General features: G+C 51.0%; 1 protein-coding gene across 8 annotated transcripts in view; it reads left to right on the forward strand.

Moving 5' to 3' along the window:
* LOC105494040 (NLR family CARD domain containing 5) overlaps window positions 1-19,375 on the forward strand; it is a 93,136-nt gene that overhangs the window by 56,331 nt on the left and 17,430 nt on the right. For 6 of the 8 annotated variants that reach the window (XM_071084584.1, XM_071084590.1, XM_071084588.1 and 3 more), the window contains exons 21-32: window positions 273-317; window positions 1,454-1,543; window positions 2,447-2,530; window positions 6,626-6,709; window positions 9,863-9,952; window positions 10,144-10,206; window positions 10,546-10,632; window positions 13,463-13,546; window positions 14,364-14,453; window positions 14,859-14,924; window positions 16,781-16,864; window positions 16,950-17,033. In XM_071084584.1, the coding sequence (XP_070940685.1) occupies window positions 273-317; window positions 1,454-1,543; window positions 2,447-2,530; window positions 6,626-6,709; window positions 9,863-9,952; window positions 10,144-10,206; window positions 10,546-10,632; window positions 13,463-13,546; window positions 14,364-14,453; window positions 14,859-14,924; window positions 16,781-16,864; window positions 16,950-17,033 (951 nt within the window). The remainder of the gene's footprint in view (window positions 1-272; window positions 318-1,453; window positions 1,544-2,446; window positions 2,531-6,625; window positions 6,710-9,862; window positions 9,953-10,143; window positions 10,207-10,545; window positions 10,633-13,462; window positions 13,547-14,363; window positions 14,454-14,858; window positions 14,925-16,780; window positions 16,865-16,949; window positions 17,034-19,375) is intronic. The other 2 variants (XM_071084589.1, XM_071084591.1) reach the window with 1 other exon arrangement.

The following is a 19,375-nucleotide window of genomic DNA, read 5'->3' on the forward strand; positions in this document are numbered from 1 at the left end:
CCAGCCTGGGCAATAGAGCGAGACCCTTTCTTTGAAACAACAACAAAGAAGAATTTCTTACCTCATTGTTCATTGTGAAATCAAATGAGAAATGTCAGTGGTGTGTTTTGCACATGCCTTGATACGTGTAATTGTTGCTTGATCTGTTTTTTGTTTGCTGAGAAAGCAGGCCACCCCAGGCCCTCTTTGCCCTGACCAGTCTGGATTCTTGCCACTACCAGGGAAGTTGGTCTTTGCCCATTTTCAAACTGCTGCCTCCTCTTTGCTTCCAGCTTTGAGAGCCAACACATCCTCCTGAGAGGGGACAAGACAGGCAGGTGAGAAGGGAATGCTCGGGGTGGGGGAGTCCCCTCCCACTCTGGTCCCCATCTGCTACAGGTCCCCCACTCCCAGACCCATGCTGACTACTCAGTCTTCAGTTAAACCACCCAGGTCTGGCATACTAGGTTTAATCACCACTTCAGTAACCACCGCCCCCACCCCCCAACTGCCCTGTAAATTGTCAGTAATCGACTGCCCTGTTTTCCCCCTGGAAGGAGGCAATGCAGATGGGAGGAAGGGAGGGATATGGTTGGGAGAGGTACCAGAGCAGAGCAGGTGCCAGCAGATTGCAGCAGATTGTGGGAGGAGACAGGAGAACATTTGTGCTTTTGCCTTTTGGGGAATTTTGTAGACTCACCCCTTCATACATGTCACTGCCCTTTCACGCTCTGAAGGCAGGGGCCGTTGGTGCTCTGAAAAAAAATTTTCCATGTCTTCGCAGTAAACAACCAATACTAGTTTAGCTCTTCATGATGTTCCCGGCTGCCCTCTGGTGGGATCAGGCCTCTTGGCCTCAGCTGGGAGCAGTGGCAGAGGATAGGGTGGGCCCAGGTGCAGCTGGCTGGGCAGACAGAATCCACAGCTAATGTGTCAAGAAAAGGCACTGCTACACAGGTGGGCTGTCAGGAGCCAGGGGTGGCTCAAGCCTGGGTGGTCTTGCTTCCCAGGATAGGAGCTCTGTTTCTGGGGAACCCCCAGGTTCTTGAAGCCCAAAGAACTGTCGTACAGGGAGGCAGAAGTCACGTGATGCCAAGCAATGGTCAGAGAGGCTCTGTCTTGGATCCTCCTGCCTGCTCACCTGGACAGGAACAAGCTGCTGGCTTTTCTAACTCGGGCTTCCCTTCCCTGAGCCTCAGTTTTCCCATCTGAACAATGAGGGACTGAGCTAGGATCCAGTGACTTCATTGTCTCTGAGATGCCTTCCAGCCCTGACTTTCCAAGTCTGGGAGTCCAATGTGGGTGATCTGAGCTTTCCTTTCTAAACGATCCCCCTCCTAGGGGTATATGGGCTGGGAGTCCAATGTGGGTGATCTGAGCTTTCCTTTCTAAACGATCCCCCTCCTAGGGGTATATGGGCTGGGAGTCCATGGGGGTGATCTGAACTCTCCTTTCTAAATGATCCCCCTCCTAGGGATATATGGGCCACTGGATCTTCACCAGACTTCCCAGCTGGAGCCGAGTTCTTGGGGTTCCGTCGGCGCTGCATACCCAGGAGCCTCCGGTACTGTCCCAGCACTTCTCGTTTGGGGGTAACCACAACAGGGATGAGGCGTCAGAGGGGTCAGAGCTGGCAGGGGCTAGGGCTGGGGATTGGGATAGAGGGAAGAGAGGGAGTTTAAGAGAAGAGGAAAAGAAAGAGTGGTGGGTGTGAGGGGTGCGGGAGTGGGGGGGGCTCTGACCTCTGAGGGGCAGCTCAGCTGGCCCATGCCCTGCATTCTCCTTGGAGAGAAGATTCCACATTTCTGTGAAGCAAACAGAGCAGCTCAGCCACTCTCTGCCTGGGGTCTCCACCTGCTCTAGGGAACACCCATTTTCCAGAAAGAAAGGGGTTGGCCTCTCTCCCCACAAATGCACTCCCCATCTGCAAGCTCTGCCATGAGAGGCTGTGAGACACTGACTTGGCCCCACCTCTCTCCAGGCCTCCAGGAAAGTGGAGGCAAGTGAGGCCCTGGGAAGGACATTTCAATTTCACTTTTAGCCCCAGGGCAATGGGGAGCCACAGAGGGTAACAGGAAGAGGCCTGGTCAGATTTGCAGTGTTAAAATGTGAGACATTTGCGGGGTGGAGAGGGATTGCAGGGAGGCAAGAGTGGAAGCCCAGAGGGTGTTCAATGGTCAAGGTGAATGAGGATGGTGGCCTGGGCTCTGGAGGGGGCGGGGGGGAGGACTTGGGGAGTCACTGACAAGGGCAGCTGGGAACTCAGGGTCCTGCACTGTTGCTGTCAGGGCAGGAGGAATGGGGGCTGCAGGGGAGACTCGGGAGGGTAGCGAGTGCCCCACAGGGGAAGGGGCCTGTGGCCTCCTACTTAGAGTGAGGAATGATAGGAGAAGGAGAGAGCCCCTGGGGCTAGCCAGGGACCCTGGGCTTTCTCTGATTCCCTGCCCTGCCCATTGCCCCTTTGCAGCCTCAGTGAGTGTCCTCTGGAGCCCCCAAGCCTCACTCACCTCTGTGCCACTCTGAAGGAGTGCCCAGGACCCCTGGAACTCCAGTAAGTAACGAAGACACAGCCCTAGAGGGCGCCATGTGGGGATCTGCCCAGTGACCTGGGAGGGGGCTTCCTGGTTAGAAGCCAGGTGGGTCTTTCTTGGTTTCTTCCCACCAGCCCTGCCCCACAAGAGTCCCCTGGCCTTTGGTAGAAACTTGGCTGTCTCTCGGCAGCCCCCAGCCTTAGGCAGCACATGTCTCCCACTGGGAGATGCTGTGCTGGTCTGGGGAAGCCTTCACCTGCACCATCCACTCAACTCAGGGCACCCGGGGGCCCTGTCTACCTCCGACCCCACCCCTGGAGCCTCACCCGGGCCCTCACTTGGACCTGCCTCCATGGCTGGAGCGTAGCACTTCTGAAAGCCCTTCCTCAAGGCACCCCCTGTCTCCGTGGGGTTATCACCTCACTTACCCCAGAACACCTGGGTCTGGGACCAGAGACTGGACCTGGAATCAGGACTCTTGGCTCAAAAGGGCTTTAACTCCCCGGGCCTCAGCTTCCTTATCTGCACAGTGGATGGTCAGCCTTTCCTTTTATTATCATTGTGGTGATTCTATTACAGTAATTACCTTAAAATAAAGAAATCCAAGACAAAACCTGCCTCACCTAAACAATCTCTTCTCTCATCAAATCCATGTTGTCATGTGTCCACAGGACCGTCTACTCCTTGTCTATTTGCATATTCAGTTTCTACCTGTTTGCCGTAATCAACTAGCTGCATTCTATAGTTTCATGCACTGTGTTTTCATAGCATCTGTGTTTTCCATTTTACTTCAGCCTTTTTTCTTGCTTTCCAGCCCCATCTCAAATGCCCTTCCAGCCCTTCCAACCAGATAATCCAGTTTGACCCCCTGGAGTGTGGCCTTCCCATGTCCTTCTCCAGGTTCAAACACATAACCATAAAATCATTATCAGACCTACACTATTTTTTTTTTCTGAGACAGAGTTTTGCTCTTGTTGCCCAGGCTGGAGTGCAATGGCGTGATCTCGGCTTGCTGCCACCTCTGCCTCCTGGGTTCAAGCGATTCTCCTGCCTCAGCCTCCTGAGTAGCTGGGATTACAGGCGCGTGCCATCATACCTGGTTAATTTTTGTATTTTTAGTAGAGACAGGGTTTCATCATGTTGGCCAGGCTGGTCTCGAACTCCTGACCTCAAGTGATCCACCTGCCCGAGCCTCCCAAAGTGTTGGGATTACAGGCATGCGCCACTGCGCCTGGCCCAGACCTACCCTATTAATGGTAATTCCTTAAAGTCATCCAATGGTCAGTGGTCCCTGATTGTCTCTTACCTGTTTTCACAGAATGTATATTGATGCCTTTTAATACTAAATTGCCACAGTATGGGATGAGCTGCAAGTTATTCCACCACACCCTTCTAGAGTCTAGATCAGGGGTGTCCAATCTTTTGGCTTCCCTGGGCCACATTGGAAGAAGAAAAAGAATTGTCTTGGGCCACACATAAAATACACTAACACTAGTGATAGCTAATGTGCTAAAAAAAAAATTTTTTTTAAAACACGAAAAAAAATCTCATAGTGTTTTAAGAAAGTTTATGAATTTTTGTTAGGCCGTATTCAAAGCCATCCTGGGCTGCATGCAGCAGGCCATGTGGGCTGGACAAGCTTGGTCTAGATTGAGATCCAAACTGCTTCTAGGTATTGTGTTTTATTTTGTGTAGCACTGCAGTCAGTGCTACAAAAAGCACTCTTATGTGATTTGACTGTTAAGTACCTATTGTATACCAAGCACTGGGCCACATCCTGGGAACACAAGGAGACTAGGATGCAGGCTCTTCTGGCCAAGACAAATCACCTGCAGAGGAAGCTTCATATAAAAAGCCCACTGGGGGTCTGGCATGGTGGCTCACGCCTGTAATCCCAGCCCTTTGGGAGGCCAAGGTGGGTGGATCATGAGGTCAGGAGTTCGAGACTAGCCTGGCCAACATAGTGAAACCCCGTCTCTGCTAAAAATACAAAAATTAGCTGGGCATGGTGTTGCACACCTGTAATCCCAGCTACTTGGGAGGCTGAGGCAGGAGACTCGCTTGAACCCGGAAGGCAGAGATTGTGGTGAGCTGAGATCGTGCCATTGTACTCCAGCCTGGGCAACAGAGCAAGACTCCATCTCAAAAGAATAAATAAATACAGCCTGGGCAACAGAGCAAGACTCCATCTCAAAAGAATAAATAAATAAATAAATAAATAAATAAAGCCCACTGGCAGTGCTGGGTGGTTTGAGCACAGGTGGGAGTTTCAGGGCCCCCTCTGTCACCTGTGGTTCGAGAAAGTGCAATAGTGAATATGAAAGCACTTTACCAACTGTAGAGTACTGTGATCACTTGCAGGATTATTGTTATAAATAGTCATCAAGGTACTCAATGCTGAAGTCCAGTTACTCACCAACTGTGTGCTGGGGTTCCACCGGGGAAGCCAGGGAAGATAGATAGTGGGGCTCCATCCCCACTCCCTGAATTCAAGCACTGCAGGTCCACTTTGCCTGTGTACATATGGGCATACCATGTGGGATGTGGTAAAGAGTAAAGATTCCATTGCTTAAAAAATAAATAAATAAATAAATAAAAGGAGGGTGTAAGCACCTCCTTTGCCAACGAGAACCCATGGTGTATTTGGGGTCTGGTGGGACGCTATCGGGAGGTGTTTCTGGAAAGACCACCCCTCAATGAAGGCCCCAGTCCTGACTGTGCCTCAGCAGCCTATGCCCAGTCCCTGGGGCAGAAAGGGTAGAGTTGGGCCTCCAGCCCAGGCCCTGGCAGAGGCTCCAACATGAGGCTTCCAGCCCCAGGACCACAGATTGCTCCTCCCGTCCTACCCTGTCCCCCAGCTCACCAAGCCAGTTGATGTGGGGTCCCTGCACTCCATGCCTCCCCTCCAACCAGCCAGAGGAGAAAGCAGTGGAGATGGGCCAGGCTCTTGGAGGCCCCGGAGAGGGGAAAGGGCAGCCTGCAGAGGATGAAGACAGAGAAGAAGGGGAAGGTGGAGAAGGCAGAAGGAGAACATAGTAGAGGTCCGTGGGGGTCGGGAAGTGGCTCCAGGCCCCCCAGGAAGGGGCTGTATGTAAACCCCAGGGCGCTCAGAGTCTTGAGTTGTCCTGGTCCTCCATCTAGAGCAGAGAGAGCAAGGCGGGTATCTGGAGTTTCTCCTAAATGCACTGGGTTCTGACAAATTATCTGGACAATGATGAGCTGGTTGGTCTGGTGTTAGTGGGCAACTAGAGACCCCAGCCAGTCCCTGTCTCCTTTGCTGACCTGTTGTATGCTGAATTTCCATTGTCATATCCACTTATCTGGGTTGAGGCAGCATTGTTTTCTTTTCCTTCCTTTCCTTTCTTTCTCTTCTTTCTTTCTTTCTTTCTTTCTTTCTTTCTTTCTTTCTTTCTTTCTTTCTTTCTTTCTTTTCTTTCTTTCTTTCTTTTTGAGACGGAGACTCACTCTGTCACTCAGGCTGGAGTGCAGTGGTGTGATCTTGGCTTACTGCAACCTCTGCCTCCCAGGTTCAAGTGATTCCCATGCCCCAGCCTCCTGAGTAGCTAGGACTACAGGTGCGCACCACCATGCCTGGCTAATTTTTTGTATTTTTTTTAGTAGAGGTGGAATTTTGCCATGCTGCCCAGGCTGGTCCCAAACTCCTGACCTCAGGTGATCCACCCACCCCAGCCTCCCAAAGTGCTGGGATCACAGGCATGAGCCACAGTGCCCAGCCACATTCTTTTCCTAACAAACATGTTTGGCAGAACACTGACCTTCATGGCCCTCAAAAATTAATTCTGCTAGTCCATTTAGTTTGGGGAAAAGTCTGCTGTAGCTCCTTGGAAATTCATAATGCACAGCAGCCTATCACAGCCTCAGAGAAGCCCTGCAGCAAACAAAACCATTTAATTTGGCTTAACCCCATATTTTCCAAACTTACAAGACCTTCCTCTTCTTCCAGCCCCACAGATAACCCATGGACCCAGTGCTAGGAGAGAATGTTTCAGGTGACCCTGGTTAGGTCCCATCTCCAGAAGGCTCTGGCTGTGAGGCCGTGCTTCCTGCTTTCCTAGAAGGTTTCCCCCACCTCTTCCACATGCTTTGTTTCACAGATTGTCCTGCGAGTTCCTGAGTGACCAGAGCCTGGAGACTCTGCTGGACTGCCTCCCTCGACTCCCTCAGCTGAGCCTGCTGCAGTAAGACGAGAGTTTTTCCTATTTTCCAGTTCCTTGTGCTCGTGTCCCTAAGGCTCCTCCATGGCAAAGCTGTACCTGCCCTCTAACCCCTCAACTCCCCTTTACCCCCTCCAACCCCCTCTACCCGCTCCGTTCTTTCCTTAGATTGTTTTCTCATTTTACCCGGCACAACTGGGGACTCAAATCTGCTTCGAGTTCCACCCTAATACTTTGTCAACCTCAGGGGGCATCGTTTGCCTCCTCTGCGTCTCAGTTTCCTCATCTGACAAATGGGATTAATATCCCCCGCCCATTCCCCCAGGGTTGGGACTCAAATAAGTTGTTCTAAAATCAACTTAAGAAATGGAAAATCTGTGACAAATGAGCCGTCCTACTTCTCCCCACCCATGGGAAGGTCACCCACTCGTAGAAAGGGGCTGTACAGATGTAGGTCCTGTATATATCACATGCTGCTTTTGAAAGATCACCATCAAACTCTGCAAAAAGGGAATTTAAGCAGCATGCCCCAAAGTATTAAAACTATTTTCTAGTTTCAGCTCAGACTGGTTAGAATTTAAAAGGATTTAGGCCAGGTGCGGTGGCTCATGCCTGTAATCCCAGCACTTTGGGAGGCCAAGGCAGGCAGATCACCTGAGGTCAGGAGTTTGAGACTAGCCTGGCCAATGTGATGAAATCCCGTCTCTACTAAAAATACAAAAATTAGCCAGGCGTGGTGGTGGGTGCCGGTAATCCCAGTTACTTGGGAGGCTGAGGCAGGAGAATTGCTTGAACCTGGGAGGCGGAGGTTGCAGTGAGCCAAGATCGCACCACTGCACTCCAGCTTGGGCGACAAGAGCAAAACTCCATCTCAAAAAAGAAAAAAAAGAAAAGAAAAGAAAAAGAAAAAACCTTTTTTAAAAGAAAAAGAAAAAAAATAACTTTCTTACTTTAAACATTCTTCTAGCGGTGGGGAAAGCAGCTGCAGCTGAGATGAAAAAATATAACAGGAAAGTAAATCATAATGTTAATAACATCAGTGCAAAGGCTGGGGCTCTCTGAAATGCCTAAGATGGCTCACATCACCTCCACGATCTCGCTTATGCTTGGGTTTTATCTGGGAGGGAGGGAGGGAGGAGATGTGACCACATTCCAGGGGCAAGTACAGCCCAGCTCACAGCACCCCATGGCACCCTGTAATAGTCCCCCCTGCCTGGAAAGAATGAGTCAGAAAGGACTCCTTTGGACATAAAAGGTGACAGGTTAAAATTGAACAGGTTGGTAACCTCAGACCAGAGAGGAACTTCTCTTTGCCTAAGTCACACAGCTTCACCCCGACTCCTCGTCTGCCTTTGGTGGGGTGGTCAGCCTGACCCCTTGCCAGGGTTTAAACTTTATAGTACTCAGCCTGTAGTGCTTGTGCCCCTACTGTGGGCCAGGCACTGTGTGAGGGGCTGGAGACACGGCAGAAAAAGTTGACTATGTCCTTATCTTCTTGGAGCTCATCTTACAGTAATGGGAGCTGAAAAATAAGTAAAGTAAAATCAAATAAGATGAACTTAGCTAGTTATAAGGGAATTTTCTCGGGATGTGGTGAAGAGTGGCTGGAGAGGTGATTTAGATGATGGCAGAAGCCATCAGGGAACGTCTCTGAGGAGGGATGCTGAGCTGGGACCTAAAGGAAGAGAGAGAGCTCACCTTGTGAAGAGCAGGGAACTGCATTCTAGGCAGAGGGAACGGCATGTGTGAGGCCCTGAGGCATAATTAAGCTTGGTGGGCTCCAGGAACAGTGCAGAACCAATGCAGTAAGAGCACAGTGGCTGGCAGGGACAGTCCAAGGAGAGGAGGAAGAGAGAGATGGGCTCAGGTTGGGTCGCACGGGGGCCTGGCGCCCATGGGGAGAGTTTAGACTTTTGTTTCTGGGAACATGAAAGGGAGAGGAATAATTTGGGTTTTCTTTCTTTCTTTTTCGTGGGGGAGGGTGGGGACAGGGTCTCACTCTGTCACCCAGGCTGGAGTGCAATGGTGCAATCTCAGCTCACTGCAACCTCCGCCTCCCAGGTTCAGGCAATTCTTGTGCCTCAGCCTCCCAAGTAGCTGGGATTACAGGCATGCACCATCATGCCCGGCTAATTTTTGTATTTTTAGTAGAGACAGACCAGGCTGGTCTCAAACTCCTGACCTCAAGTGATCCACCCGCCTCGGCTTCCCAAAGTGCTGAGACTACAGGCATGAGCCACTGTGCCTGGTCTTCATTTGGGTTTTCAAAAGTTCAGTCTGAGTGCTGGGTAGAGAAGGGATTGGGAGATATGAGTGGAAATGAGAATGGGAAGAGATGTGTGCAGCAGGTTGAATGATGCTGGGGGCTGATCATTGCTGGGGTGGGATGGAAGTGGGTAGACTCAGGGTGGATCTTGAGAGTGGAATTTACAGACAAGCTGATAGGGCAATTACTGGGTGAGGCAAATGGATGTGCTGAGGCTGCCTCTGAGAGCAAGGTGGACCCATCTCACTTTCTCTAAGGCAGTGGTTTGTAACTGGGGGTGATTTTCGCCCTTGGGGGTCATTTGGAAATGTCTGCAGATATTTTTGGTGGTCGTGACCGCGGGTGAGGGGTGCTGCTACTGGCATCGAATGATTAGAGATCTGGGATGCTGCTAAACGTCCTGTAGAGCACAGGACAGCCCCCAACAACAAGGAATTATCAGACCCCACATCTCAATAGCGCTAAGGTTTAAAAACTGTGCCCGAAGGGCCTGAAGCTTCCCACTCTCTGTGAGCAAGGACTCGCCTGTGAAATGTGTGCTTGCAGGTAAAAACAATAGTAATAATAGCAGCAAGCACAGGTCCCATGCCTGGCAGCGCACCTGCATGACGTAATTAAATTCTCATATACCTCGAGCGTCATACATGACAAGTCTTGATTTCCAGATAAGGAAACTGAAGCTCAGAGGGGTGAAGTCACTTGTACAAGGTCACACAGCCAGTAAGCAGAACTGAGACTCAAATCCAAATCTGCCTGACCCTCAGCCCTATTTGTGCCTCTTGAGCCCCTGCCTGCTTCCCTATTGCCTTGCTGAGCTGCTACCCCTCCCCACCCTCCCTTTCCTTACCCTCCAGCCTAGCCAGATTCCTTGTCCACTCATCTTGCTGGGATCTACCCCCTTTCCTTTTCAGGCTGAACCAGACGGGACTGTCCCCGAAAAGCCCCTTCCTGCTGGCCAACACCTTAAGCCTGTGCCCACGGGTTAAAAAGGTGGATCTCAGGTGGGCATTCTCCTGGGACAGCCAGGACTAGTCCTGAAGGGTTGCGCCTGGAGTCTGGTGGGTATAAGGGGGTAGGATGAAGACAGTAGGACCCAACTAGAGACTGGGCTTCTGGAGGAGGGGTACTGGCCTCGTGGGGACATCCTGAGGCTGTGGTTGCAGCTGTCTGACCCAGGTGCTGTCTGCTCCAGGTCTTTGCACCATGCAACCCTGCACTTCAGATCCAATGAGGAGCAGGAAGGCGTGTGCTGTGGGTAAGCCCCCTTAAACCGTGCCCAGGCAGCTAGTTGATGTTGGGAACCAGTAGATCTGCCTCCTGGGTGGCCAGAGCAGCATACAGACTGCCTAGAACAAAACATTCCTGTGGAACAGCCCTGCAGAGGGACTTGTTTCTCCCCAGCATGAAGAAGCACAGGTCCTGGTGGGATCTACTGTGGGGGTGGGAGCAGTGGATTCTAGACACTTCCAGAGGGTCCAAGCTTGAATGGAGACCCACCTGGAGCTCGGAAGCTGTGCCCTGGACTAGCCAGGGTGGAGGTGGTCTCAGTGGCCAAACGCCCCATCCCCTGCTTGTCCCCTCTACCTCCGTCCAGCAGGTTCACGGGCTGCAGCCTCAGCCAGGAGCATGTGGAGTCACTGTGCAGGTTGCTGAGCAAGTGTAAAGACCTCAGCCAGGTGGAGTAAGTTGAGGGAGGAGGAGGAAGGAGAGGAGCATGGATGCATGCCTGAGGGGCACTGGAGGGGAGAAGAGGGTCCGTGTGTGCCCATATAGTCATGTGCCTGCCTACGCCTCTCAGGACCAGCTGTCAGGGATGCCTGGGACTTTGGGTCACATACCCAAAGCTTCCCTGAATCAATTTTCTCTCTCCCGCCCCCACTCTCGGAGTGGTGGAGCTAGTTCCACGGTGCGCCCTCTGACTTGGCCCTCAGCCTCAAGTGTGTGCAAGCTCTGCTGGCAGATGGGGGCTAAAACACAAGATTCATTGTTGGCTCAGCAGGTGGTTAAAAGCAGTAAATGACTCTGCCTGAGGAGGGACGCACAGCCAGCCAGGGTTGGGTCTTGCAGTCTCTTGTATTGTCGAGATGTGGTATCCGCGTGGCCTGTCTTGGGTACTCGAATAGTCAGCCCCTGCATGGGTGGAATAATAATAGCTAACACCTATTGAGCACTTTCTCCTCTAAGTGCTTGACGTGTTCTTTTTATCTTTCCCGTATCCCTGGATACTAGTATTGTTCTCATTTTACAGATGAGGGAACTGAGACACAGAGTGTAAAAACTTACCCAAAGTCACACAGCTAGTAAAATGCAGAGTCCCTACTCACACGCATTAGGAATCCAGCCTAGGACCAGTGGGAAATAAAGAGAGAGCAGTCCACCAAAAATGCCACACAATTTTCATTTCTGAGATTACAAGCATGAGCCACTGCGCTTGGAATGTATTTTAAAGAGATATGAATCAGAAATATGTCTTTGAGGTTTTTGTTTTTCATTATAGAGGGAAATTTTTCTTTTCTTTTTCTTCCTTTCTTTTTTTTTTTTTTTTTTTTTTTTGTGATGGCGTCTCGCTCTGCCGCCCAGGCTGGAGCGCAGTGGTACGATTTCGGCTCACTGCAACTTCCGCCTCCTGGGTTCAAGCAATTCTCCTGCCTCAGCCTCCCGAGTAGCTGGGATTACACGCGTGAGCCACCACGCCCGGCTAATTTTTGTATTTTTAGTAGAGACAGAGTTTACCATGTTGGCCAGGTTGGTCTCGAACTCCTGACCTCAGGCAATCTGCCTGCTTCAGCCTCCCAAAGTGCTGGGATTACAGCCTTGAACCACCGCACCCCGCCAATTTTTCTTATTTTAAAGACTATTTTATTAAGTGGCTTCATAAGACAAACTGATTTTTAAATGACGTTTCTCAGGAAAAGAGGAAATTAACAAGCATCAAAAATGTCACAGACCTGGAGGAAAATCAGATGCTCCAGGACACACTGGTTATATTATTTCTGACACTGTAGCTAAAACTAGCTGGGCGCAGTGGCTCATGCCTGTAATCCCAGCATTTTGGGAGGCCGAAGTGGTTGGATCACCTGAGGTCAGGAGTTAAAGACCATCCTGATCAACATGGTGAAAACCTGTCTCTACTAAAAATACAAAAATAATTAGCCGGGTGTGGTGGCACATGCCTGTAATCCCAGCTACTTGGGACGCTGAGGCAGGAGAATTGCTTGAACCTGGGAGATAGAGGTTGCAGTGAGCCAAGATCGTGCCATTGCACTCCAGCCTGGGCAACAGAGCAAGACTCCATCTCAAAATAAATAAATAAATAAAACCACGGAATGCTACAATGAGGGGAAATAAGAAACTTCAGGTGAGGTTTCCAATATTGACATTGTATTCCCAGATTAAAAGAAGAAATCTATGGGTTTAATGCATCCTCCAAACATTTTTTTTCCCTTGAATTTCCTCTCATTCAAAAACTGTGGATCCCAAATGATGCAGGCTGAGGGCGTGGTGAAGGCAAATTGGGTTTTCTTTAACCCCTGAAAGCCTGCTGGAGGCACATGAGCTGGGAGTGGTCACCCGATATGGAAGAGGACGATGAGGACAGATTTACTGTGGTGCTGGGGAGGGGATGGTAGCAGAGAACGTAGGAGTTGCTGGTCGTTCTAGTGGTGATGGAAGCAATGGTGATGGTGGTACTGGGCTTGGTGGTATAGAATTGTGGTGATAATGAAAGTGGTGGTGGTGATGGTGCTGATACTGGTGGTGGTGATATTGGTGGTGGTGGTGGTGATGGTGGTGATATGGTGGTGGTGGTATTGGTGGTAGTGATGGTGGTGATACTGGTGGTGGTGATATTGGTGGTGGTGGTGGTGGTGATGGTGGTGATATGGTGGTGGTGGTATTGGTGGTGGTGATATTGGTGGTGGTGGTGGTGGTGATGGTGGTGATATGGTGGTGGTGGTATTGGTGGTGGTGATGGTGGTGATACTGGTGGTGGTGATATTGGTGGTGGTGGTGGTGATGGTGGTGATACTGGTAGTGGTGATATTGGTGGTGGTGGTGGTGGTGGTGATGGTGGTGATATGGTGGTGGTGGTATTGGTGGTGGTGATGGTGGTGATACTGGTGGTGGTGATATTGGTGGTGGTGGTGGTGATATTGGTGGTGGTGGTGGTGGTGATGGTGGTGATATGGTGGTGGTGGTATTGGTGGTGGTGATGGTGGTGATACTGGTGGTGGTGATATTGGTGGTGGTGGTGGTGATATTGGTGGTGGTGGTGGTGGTGGTGATGGTGGTGATATGGTGGTGGTGGTATTGGTGGTAGTGATGGTGGTGATACTGGTGGTGGTGGTGACTGATGGTGGTGATGGTGGTGATGGTGGTGATAGTGGTGGCGCTGGTGACCCTGACATGGGGTCCAGTAGCAGTGACAGTGGATGCAGGCTCCTGGTAACTGAGGAGCATCTCAGGCTGAGGAGGCACCTCTGATCACCGCCACTGCTCCTTACTCCCTACAGCCTCTCAGCAAACCTGCTGGGTGACAGCGGGCTCAGATGCCTTCTGGAATGTCTGCCGCAGGTGCCCATCTCTGGTTCGCTTGAGTAAGTGGAAAGCAGCATGAAGGACAGATAGCAAGGAGGAAGCCTTCCCTGGGCCAAAAGCACGAGGGGGCTCCTTCTCAGGGCATCCCCCGGAGCCCCAGAGAACAAGGTCTGCAGAGGGCAAGGGGCGAGTCTTCCCTTGCCTTCACTCCCCTGGCCTTGAGTCCTATCCTCTGTCCCTCACACCCACCATGGCAGAGCCTCCACCAAACACCCAAGAGAGGCTGTGACTCATGGCAGGGTGGAGTTGCCCCTCCATGCACCCCTACAGCCAAATGGACCTGGGGACAGGGAAGCAACATTCCATCCCCAGCCAGCTGATGTGGGATTGCAGCCGCCTGGCTCCTGGTCCATCCTGTCCCTGAAGTTCTTCTGACCCAATCTGTGGGACATAAATTTGGAGATGTCCCTGCAGCAGGCAAGGTGCCTTAGGAAGTCATCCACATGCTTGCCCCATCTCCCCAGTGACCCGGGGGAGTGACAGCCAGCACCAGGATGCCACTTGTTGCTAGGCAACTGAGCTTTATGCTTTTTTGGGGCTAGAGCTGCCAGCCCGGCCTTGCCAGTGCCCTGCCCCAGACCACAGCGGCAGCGGGCAGGGTGAGTGCAGCGCTCACGGACTCAGGGTTTGGTGCCAGTTCTGCCTCTGTGGGGATGGTATCCTTCTGGGCCTCAGTGTGTCCATCTGGAGATGGATGCTTAGATATGGAGGTTTCTCTTCCTAGAAATGACAGCTGGAGGGGAGATGGAGGGGGCTGGGCAGGGCTCCATGGAGGTCCTGCCCTCACTCCCATTCTCATCCCCATTTCCCTTCTAGTCTGAGTCACAACAGCGTTTCCCAGGAAAGTGCCCTGTACCTGGTGGAGACCCTGCCCTCCTGCCCACGTGTCCGGGAGGCCTCAGTGAAGTAAGGGGATGTTGGTCCCCAAAAAGCCCTTTTCTGCTGGTCAGCAGGTGCCCCTGGCTGATGATAGGAGAAGTAAGACACCCACATTTTATAGCCTTCCATCTGGTTGGCTTGGGGCAACCTCTGCCTCTCTCTGAATCTCAGGGTTTCCTGAGCATAGGATCATAATTTCTATCCCCTGATGCCCGGGTGCCATAGGGACCACAGAGGACATGGGGTGGGAAGGCCCAGTATTGCCATGCTCACAGAATGAGTTTGTGGGTCTCCTCTGGTTCTGAGGCCTCCATCCCCCCTTGTCCCTGTGGGTGCAGCCCTGCTTCCCTCTCTGTGCCCCGTGGGTGCCCTGGGTGCCTAGGAGGATGGCACGTCTGGGCACCGCGCTTCCCGAGGCCCTTCTCTCTGCAGCCTGGGCTCCGAGCAGAGCTTCCGGATTCACTTCTCCAAAGAGGACCAGGCTGGGAAGACACTCAGGTAATCCCTGCGGGGTGATGGGACAGGGGAGGAAGAGGGGAGAGGAGGCTGAACCCGCAGCGGCTTCCATGGCCCCCTCTTCCCTGGGCCGTCTCCTCCTTTAGAGAGCAGCTTCAAGCTCACGGCCTGGGTCTGTTCCCCAGATCTACCCCTGATGCCCTCGTGCCTCCAGTCTCAGCCGGGGCCTTGGCATTGAACTTGTGCTTTTTAGTCATGTCCTGACTACAGCCCCTGAGGTTTCTGAGTGTCATGGTTAAATATTTTGAAGCCACTTGAAAATAAATCCCTGATCTGCTACTTACCAGCTTTGTGGCCCCGGACAAGTAAAATGGGGATAATAGCACAACCTACCCCTTAGGGTTATTGTGAGGATTAAATGAGTTAATAAATATAAAGTGCCAGGAAAAGGTCTGGCTCATGGGAGTGCTGTCAGCTGTTATTATTACTGTTATTATTATTATTATTATTATCATCATCATTACCCCTGGTAGCCCTGATTCACTGCCACTGCCTTGGGCCAGTTCCTTTACATGTCTCACTTCAGCTGTGAACAGAGCCTCCAAACTGATCCCTGCATCCAGTCAGGTCTCCTCCCCTCCATTCACTCCACGGCCCGCAGAGGGATCTTCACAACACACATCTGAGACTGCTCCTCTGCTACTCTGTGCCCCTCAGTGGCTCCCCATTAACCCCAGGGTGAAGTTCAAAGTCCCTAGCGTCTTCTCCCTCACAGTCTGATCCAACTGTCACCTTCCACCACATTCTTTCCCACCTCCCCTACACCACACACACACCCTACACACCAACCCCACATACCACATATACACCATGCACACCCTACACACAGCACACAGCACACACAACACACACAGCACACATAACACACACACACACCACATACCATACACATACCACATACACACACATACACCACGCACACCACACAACACACACACCCCCCACAAAAACAAACCTCCCATATACATACCTGGCACATTACAAATATGGCACACACACACCACATAATACCTACAAATACCACATACACAACACACACACACACACACACAGTTCAGCCACAACCTTCACTATTTGCTCCTGGATCAAGCCCTGCCTGAAGCTTATCTGCCTCTGCTCACACCGCACTCAGCCCAACATTCCCTTCTTAGCCTTTTCTGAAATAAAATTTTCCCAATCCTTTAAAACCCATCTCAAACATCAGCCCCTCCTGTAAGCATCCCAGCAGCCCTGTTCCATCAGAGTGAACCGCCCCGACGTTCACTGGGCCCGTTCGCTTGGCTGGGCCCGTCTGCTGGCCACCCAGGGCTGAGGTGCCTTGGATAGCAGGCTCCACGGAGAATCCCAGGCACACCTTCCTCCCCAGGGAGCTCAGCCAGTGCTGGTCCTGGAGAGTAAGGCAGTGGTTAAGGGTTTGGGGTCTGCAGTCAGACTGACCTAGATGGAAAACCGATTCTGCCCTTCTTTCTTGTCTGCTGTGTGTCCTTGGCTTAGTCAGTTTCCCACCTCTAATTGGTGCTATGAGAATTAAAGGAGACCCTGCGGGTAAGGCAGGAAGTCCCGTGACCCAGAGGCTGACACAATGCCTGGCCTAGAGTCAGGCTCCCTAAATAACTTACTCCTAATACTTTCTTACAGGGGGTGCGGGAGGTTCCTCCCCAAAGAGACAGGAAGCTCCCAGGGCAGGAGCTGCATCTTTGGCCTCTCAGGCCCTGATCCAGGCCTTTGCCCTCAGGGGTGGGATGCTCCCCCAGTAGGCCCTCAGGGAGGCTGAGATGAAGCTGGGCAGCAGTGCCCACAGGCCTCACCCAGGCTCTGCCCTGGCTTTCTGCCCTCAGGCTGAGTGAGTGCAGCTTCCGGCCAGAGCACGTGTCCAGGCTGGCCACCGGCCTGAGCCAGTCCCTGCAGCTGACGGAACTCACGTGAGTGACCCGCCCAGCCCGTGAGGACAGCAGAGGGGTGGGGCACCCTGCCAGAGCCACCTCAATGACTGACCTCTGTCCCCAGGCTGACCCAGTGCTGCCTGGACCAGGAGCAGCTGGCCATCCTCCTGAGCTTGGTGGGACGACCCGCAGGGCTGTTCAGCCTCAGGTACCTCCTCCCCCAGCTGCCTCTGGGAGGGGCCATGGCGTGAATGGGAGCAGGGGCAGCACCGGAGTAACAGGCCCCCAGGATCATGGCCTCGGCCATTTCCTGTACCCACAACCCTGCCATCTGGACCCTGAGCAAACCCTGTCCATCTGTGCCAGAGACCTCACAAGGCACACAGAGAAACTGTCCTTCCCCGGGCTGGAGGCCTGTGTTTTGGGATTTAAGAAAAAAAAAACAGCAAAAAAGAAAGTTCCAGAGGATACTGAACTGAGGACAAAAATAAACTGAAACAAAGTTCTTGTCTGTCTGTTCACCATGATCATTTTAAAACACTCAGAAAAAGAAAATACCAAAGTAGAAAGAAAAATTTTTTAAAACCCCTGTTCCCAGTGCCTAGATTTGACAGTTGTTCATAATTTTTTATACTTGCTTCATATTTTTATTTTTATTTCAGCTGAAACGGTTTCAACTAAGTTATAGACCTCATAATCCACTCCTAAATATTTCACCATGAATCTCCAAAAATAAGGACATTTTCTCTGTAATCACAGTTCCATCAGGACACCTAAGAAACTCAGTGAGCCATTCCTTAGTGTCAGGTACTACCTAGTCTAATCTAAAATGTCCCCATTGTCCCCCAGATGACATAGCTGGCTTGTGGGATCCAGGATCTAGTCACATCTGGTCTCCATTTGCACAGGGTGGCGATGGTCTTCTGACTTTTCTAACCTGCGGCATCACCGCCCCACCCCCTCACCACAGCTTTCTGTTTCATGTCAATGTCTGTTGACAAAATCAGCAACTGTGCGTACTGCAGACTGTCCCGCTCCTGACTCTGGTAGCTTTCTCATGATGTCATGGCTCGTGTTCCACTAACCCCTGACTTTCCTGGAAACTGGAAGTTAGATCAAAAGGCTCCACGACATTCAGTTTCATGTTTGTGCCCAAAAAACTTGCGTCACCGACAGAGCTGTGCACTTCTCATTGCAGCCTGTGACAAGGCACCTAAGGACTGGCTGTTCTCCAAAACAACCTGTAAAAAATTGTTATAAAATACACATAACAAAATTTACCATCTTAACCATTTCTAAGTGTACCATTCAGTTGTGTTAAGTACATTCACTTTTTTGTACGGCCAATCTCCAGAACTCTTTTCCTCTTGCAAGAATGAATCTCTGTCCCCATGAAACCACATCCCATTTTCCCTCTACCCCAGCCTCTGGCAACCACCATTATGCTTTCTGTCTCTATGAATTGGACTGCTCTAAACAGTTTATATGAGTGGATTCATTTGTATTTGTCTGTATTTATCTTTTTGTGACTGGCTCATTTCATTTGGCATAATGTCCTCTGGTTCATTCATGTTGCAGCATGTGTCACTATGTCAGACTTTCCTTCTTTTTTTTTTTGAGACGGAGTCTCGCTCTTGTCACCCAGGCTGCAGTGCAGTGGTGCTGTCTCAGCTCACTGCAACCTCCACTGCTTGGGTTCAAGCGATTCTCCTGCCTCAGCCTCCTGAGTAGTGGGGATTACAGGTGCCCACCACCACACCCAGCTAAATTTTTTTGTATTTTTGTAGAGACAGGGTTTCACTATGTTGACCAGCTGGTCTTGAACTCCTGACCTCAGATGATCTGCCATTTCAGCCTCCCAAAGTGCTGGGATTACAGGTGTGAGCCACAGCAGCCGGCCCTTTCCTTTTTAAGGCTGCATGATATTCCTTTGTGTGGATAGGCCACGTTTTGTGTGTCCACTCATCTGTCAATTGACACTTGGGTTGTCTATTCAAGTGTCCAATTGACAGTCTCTGCTTTCTTTTTTCAATGTTATTTTATTTCAAAAACAATAAAGACGAGGTCTCACTGTTTTGCCCAGGATGGTCTCAATCTCCTGAGCTCAAGTGATCCTCCCACGTCAGCCTCCCAAAGTGCTAGGCATGAGCCACCATGCCCAGCCAGAAAGTCCCAGCTTTCAATTATTTTGGTTATATATCCAGAATTGCTAGAGCACCCAAAATAACTTTTTTTTTGAGACGGAGTCTCGCTCTGTCGCCCATGTTGGAGTGCAGTGGCACGATTTCACCTGTGGCACATGCCTGTAATCCCAGCTACTTGGGAGGCTGAGGCAGGAGAATTGCTTGAACCTAGGAGGCAGAGGTTACAGTGAGCCGAGATCATGCCATTGCAGTCCAGCCTGGGCAAAAAGAGCAAAACCCTGTCTCAAAAATAAATAAATAAAATAAAACATAAAATATAAATATAAAATATCATTTGAAAAATAATATTTTCTGTTTGGATTGTCACAATCATGGTTGTTGGAATAAGGGTGATGTTAATTTGCTT

This window comes from Macaca nemestrina, chromosome 18 (genome assembly GCF_043159975.1).
Source record: "Macaca nemestrina isolate mMacNem1 chromosome 18, mMacNem.hap1, whole genome shotgun sequence".
Taxonomy (NCBI): Eukaryota; Metazoa; Chordata; class Mammalia; order Primates; family Cercopithecidae; genus Macaca; species Macaca nemestrina.